The following is a 5,858-nucleotide window of genomic DNA, read 5'->3' as shown; positions in this document are numbered from 1 at the left end:
GGGGGGGGGGGGGGGGGTGTTGTGGATAAGGGTACAATGACTATATTATTATGATGATGATGATACTGTTCAGGATGGCTATTTGGGCGACTCATTTATCTTCATAAAACTCCTCTTTAAACTGTGCAGGCAAGACTGATTAAGGGGACCTCATTTATCCATGAGACTTATGGCGTATACAGGACTATTGAGGAATTCTGGGATGGCGAAATCTGAGCAGTTGGATAAGTACTGGTTATTGGAGACAGAAGCAAGAGCGAAGTAACATTTGATGTTTTATCTTTATTCTTGATATTTCAGTGATAAACAAGAGTATTAGGTGTCTGGTAATGGTTTTTATGGGGAGGAACCCTTTCAAATGTGTGAAGTTTTATGTTGGCATACTTGAATACTATTTATGTTTTTTTCTTTTTCTTTTTTAATCTGCACTTTTTTCTAGGGATGCACAATTTACCACTTTAGAGCATTCACCTTGGATTAGGCAAAATACTATTTCAGTTTAAATATGGGCCAGAATAGCTATATACCATCTATCACTTTTTTGAAATCCTGAGTTCTTTGAAAAAATAGCCTTCAAATTTGCCGTGTTACTTTTTATGGAACTCGAGTATCATAAAAAAATTTCAAAATTTTTCCAAGAAACTTGAGTTTATGGAACTCGAGCACCATGGAAAAAATCAAGTTCCCCAAACTCAAGTTCCCAATTAGTGGTAGCTCTCTACATATTTCAAAAACAGTGGTAAATTGCAAAATATTTTTAAAAAGTCATATTTGGCCGTTTTGGCCTTAAATATGCCTAATGTATTGGATTCTCAATCTATTAGCCAAAACGGATTTTAGCTGCCGTGCTTCTTTGGAAATAGATAGCACGTATCACAAATAGATAGCACATAACTTAGCCAGCTGAATGGCAAAAGTTACCGGTGAAGAATATTTAACAATAAACTAAATGTCAAAGGTGATAAAAAAAAAAAAAAAAAAAAAAAAGTTTCTGGAGTTATATCCTAATTCAAAGGAAAATTTCACTATAGGATTTAGTCTTACAAAGAAATCTACTCATATTGCTAATTGTTACTCAGATGTGCTTACAAACATGTCCCAACAATTTGCTCCAAGTTACTTGGACTCTTAATCTAAAATTCTTTGCATGAAACACATTTGTGATCTTAAGAATTGCTTATGTTTGGTAATTGTTTTTGTTTTCTACTATCAAAAACTTATTTTTGGGAATATAAAGAAAAAACAATTTTCTTGTATTTTTGAAATCGAAAACATGTTTGATTAGTTGAAATTAAAAAAAAAAAAAAAAGTTTTTTGAAGAAAAAAATAGAAAATACTAAAATATGTTGTTATTAGGATTTGAACTTTAATGTTAACTCATTAAATAAGACAGATTTATTAAATAAAATTTGTATTTTCATTAATTTTTGAAAATTAGAAACTGAAAATCGCCTTTTACATGTTTTCAGTTTCATTCACAAATTGAGTTTTGAGAATAATTTTTATTTTCTGTCCATTTTGAGTTGCCAAATAAGTTTTTTAGTTTCAAAAATAGAAAATTATTTTTGAAAATAGAAAATAAGGAGAAAAAACAGTTATCAAACATACCCTTATTATCTATTTTAAAATAGGGAAGGATCTTTGGCTTTAGCCTTTGATCACCAACTAAAGTACGGTTCTTTAGATTCTCTTTTTCAAACTCAATATTTGGTGAAATGGAGAGATTTTTAGGGTTTTGATCTTCTTAGTTGCACGAGAATGCTCTTTTCTTTTAGTTAACTTTAGTGAGTACTTGTATAGTTTGACTAGTAGGACCCAACTAACAAGTCATTAACCAACTTAATGGGCTTGATTAAGAATTAAGTTTTATGTGTCTCGATTGAGTGAGCCTTAGTCAAGGGATGATTGACAGGCTATTCTCGATCGATTGAGGGTTAGTCAAGAAATCAATGAATGCCCTTTCTTGAGATGAATTTTGGAATATGGCCTTGTACTTGATTTTAGACAATACAACTCAAATAATAAAATTACATGTCATGTAATTATCTAATACTAAACCTAACAATCTCTATGCACTCAAATTTTCCACATAGTCTATAGCTCTGTATAGCTTTATGTCCTAATTAAATTGTCTTAGGATTTGTACCTTTATAAAAAAATTGATACTCAAATAATGAAGGTTTGATTGTCTTCTATTCCATAACCCATATGGAGATAAATAGTAAGCAAAGCACCTCACAAATTAAATTGGAGCTTTGCACTCTAGATCATGATATTTATAAATATATACAAAGTTTTTCATTTTTACCCCTACCAAAATCATTTTGTTGGGGTGTAAAAAGGGTTTAATTTTGGTGTATTATTCCAAGTCCTTAACAAATGCACACCAAAAAAGTTGGAAAATATTCACCTTCTTCGTCACTTCTAAGAGTTTTAATCCTCCTACTTGTTTGTGTTCTACTTCATTTTTATAGTGTTGAGCTTGTCAAGAAATTCATCCTTGTTTTTCTTCAATTTTACATATGTAAATTTAGAAAAATCATCAATGAATGGAAAAGAAAACTGCATACTTTAACATAAGTTTCAATAGTTGAAATTTAATATGTTAACTAATCATGTAACAATGATGATTATTTCATGTCATAAAAAAGATGACTTGGATACACATCGATTTTGCAATCACATTAAAAACAATGAATATAAACAAACAATTATTAAAATAATCCATATAAAATAATCGAATCATTTCACAATATGAATTCAATTTCATGGCACACAAAGAATGTTAGTTAAAACTAACTTCTTTCTCCACTCACAATTCATTACCACGAAACTCTTGTTCATTGGTTGGATTCAATATATTCACAGCATCTTAGACCCAAATTTATTATATTGTATATGAAAGGTAAGTTTAACATCTCGTATTTTTTGCTAGCTTATTTGTTTTGCTAGCTTATTTGCTGAAAGATGAGATAAAAAGTAAAAATTTAAGACTAGTGATATTCTTATTTATTAATAGTTGAGACAAAAATGTAAATTTAAAGAAGAGAATCTACTAAAAGAAAAAAAAAGAAGGCCAAACTATGCCGCTTAGCAGAAATATATGATATTGAGTTATAATTTTTTTTTTTTCTCGATAGATACAATATATTTATTTTATTTTTTGTAGGTGGTGACATGAACCTCATATTTGTCTTTAAAAAGCAAATTACTATTTGTGCAATTATAGCCCACTTGAATTATAACTTGCCAATCCAAATACCCAAAGCTTGGTCATTACTTGCTATCGGCCCAAGAATGTTTGGGCATATTCTAAATCTAAAGCCCCAGTGCATCCAAAATGAGAAAGAAAAAAAAAGTAAAAACCTTCCGAAAGGCATTTTCAACGAGTATAAAAGTATAAACCCTATGTGCATTGGAACCTAAAACCAAAACCCTCAAGTGCAAAACCCTATAAGCCACCCAAGTCCCCACACTCTCGCTCACTCTCTGTACTTGTGAAGAAAATGGCCTTGAATTCTATGCTCCGCAGAGCCACTTCTTCTGTACTCCCTCTGGCCATCAGAGCCACCGTCGGATCCTCGAGATCCTTCCACAGCGTGATCTCCACCGCCCAGAAGGTCAAACTCGGCCACGCGCTGACCCAGAAAAGCTTCTCCCCATTCCTGCGTTTCTCCACCGCTGCAGCCGTTTCGAAAACAAGCCAAGACGAGAGCCTTATTCGGATCCTCGAGTCCGAGATCGACTGCGCCCAGAAGGACAACCTCGAATACGTGAGTTTTCTTCACGGACCTTGAAACTTGCAAGCAAATCTGGTTCTGCCGAGTCTTGGGTTTGAACTTAGTATGTCTGTTATTGTGAATTCCGAAGTTGGAGGTTTAGTTCCAGAATCCAATCCAGTTTGAACCGTCATTTTGTGGCATAACAAATTGAGCCCCAAAATCTCAAAAAAGTAACAAATTAAAGGACTAAGTATCAAAAAAGTGAAATACTGAACCCCAAAATGAATGATATTTCAATTAATGGGCCTTTAATTTGTTACCTTTTGAAATTATAAGAGTCTGTTTGGCAATAGCTCATTTAACTTAATCTGAAAACATTTTGTTGAAATTACTTAAACTAAAAGTTAGCTGAAATAATACTGGACAACTCATGAATAGTTTGTAATATGAGACCTATGAATAGTAATAAAAATAAGTTAAATAGTAAAAAAAGCTGCCATTCCGCAACCTAAGTTTTAATTTGTGACACCCTTTTTTTTTTAATTTAAAAAAAAAAACCTCAAAATCATCCGAAATAAATTCAGCATTTTGCCCTTTGGTTTCATTGAATATATTCTCATATTTTTGTACTCATTTTCCTTTATTCTTATGCCTATTATCTAGCTTTGAGAGTTACACGCTAGAAGACATGCAAGATGAAGGACTACTTTGTCATGTTATTGAGAAAAAAAGAAAGGGTGGGGGTGGGGGGTGGAATATGCATTAATAATTTGTTGATGTCTTTGACTTTTTTTCTTTTCAATGTTACCAAAACAGGATGATATCGAAGATGGTTTCCCTTTTGAAATTGAAAACAACCCTGGACAAAGAACTATAATACTCAAGAGTAATTACCAAAATGAAACCATCAGGGTAGAAGTTGACATGCCTCAAACTGATGAAATCGAGGAGGGTGAGAATGATGGTGATGGTGATGATGATGATGATGCCGTTGATGATGAGGCAAATACTGGTTCAAGCATTCCTTTGGTTGTGAGTATAACCAAAGGAAGTGGACTGTGTCTGGAGTTTGGTATCACCGCTTTGCCCGATGAGATTTGCATTGATAGCTTGTCAATAAAGCTACCAGATACTTCTGAAGATCAGCTTGCATACGAAGGACCTGACTTCAAGTAAGCTTGTTGTAACCTATCACTCTTTTGATATAAATTTCTTGATAATCATTTATTCACCATCTGAATTTTTTTGCCCCAGTGATTTGGATGAAAACTTGCAGAAGGCTTTCCACAAATATCTTGAGATTAGAGGGATTAAACCCAGCACAACCAACACCTTGCGTGAATACATGGACATCAAAGAAAGCAATGAGTATCTGCTGTGGCTGAAGAACATCAAATATCACTCTTTTGATATAAATTTCTTGATAATCATTTATTCACCATCTGAATTTTTTTGCCCCAGTGATTTGGATGAAAACTTGCAGAAGGCTTTCCACAAATATCTTGAGATTAGAGGGATTAAACCCAGCACAACCAACACCTTGCGTGAATACATGGACATCAAAGAAAGCAATGAGTATCTGCTGTGGCTGAAGAACATCAAGAAATTTATTGAGAAGTGACTTCATTGACAATCCTACTTTCAATGTTTCGGTTTCGGGGAGGGTAGTAGACTCTTGCCTCTTTTTGATATTTCTCAGTTGGAGTGGTATTATGTTGAGCTAGGAAGATTATACCTATAAAGTATGATTTCTGAGAAACAATGTTAGGCTTAGCCGCTTAGGCCAAGTGAATTGAATCCTCTGAAATATAATTGAGGTCTGTTTGATAAGTCCCTGTGACACTTGTTTTATTACTCATCTTGAAACTGTGACTATGTTTTTATTTTATTTTATTTTATAAAATCAATAGATGGTATTATTTTGACAAAGAATATTAGTAGAAAAATTGTCTATAGGTCGGATTAGACTGTGGATGTTCAGAGTAGTAGGTTCGAATTAAGTGCGTTTGGATTAGGGATTCTTTTTAAAATTTGCGTATTATCTTCTATATAACTTTTTAAAATAGTAATTTTTTTTACTTAGATAGTAATAATACAACTGTGCTAATGCTAATGTTTCGGTAAAAGGCTAATCCA

At 32.9% G+C, this 5,858-nt stretch overlaps 1 protein-coding gene across 1 annotated transcript; it reads left to right on the top strand.

The window, feature by feature from the left end:
- Nucleotides 1-3,388: 3,388 nt before the first annotated feature.
- Nucleotides 3,389-5,552, top strand: LOC112024112 (uncharacterized protein At2g39795, mitochondrial). Its single transcript, XM_065763292.1, has 3 exons — nucleotides 3,389-3,773; nucleotides 4,539-4,894; nucleotides 5,184-5,552. The coding sequence occupies exons 1-3, from the start codon at nucleotides 3,507-3,509 to the stop codon at nucleotides 5,341-5,343; spliced, it is 783 nt and encodes a 260-aa protein (XP_065619364.1). The 5' UTR covers nucleotides 3,389-3,506; the 3' UTR covers nucleotides 5,344-5,552.
- Nucleotides 5,553-5,858: the final 306 nt, after the last annotated feature.

The sequence above is a fragment of the Quercus suber genome, unplaced genomic scaffold, assembly GCF_002906115.3.
Source record: "Quercus suber isolate HL8 unplaced genomic scaffold, Cork oak 2.0 scaffold_502, whole genome shotgun sequence".
Classification (NCBI taxonomy): domain Eukaryota; kingdom Viridiplantae; phylum Streptophyta; class Magnoliopsida; order Fagales; family Fagaceae; genus Quercus; species Quercus suber.
The sequence above is the reverse complement of the archived record's forward strand: the minus strand, read 5'-3'. Positions and strand labels throughout refer to the sequence as shown.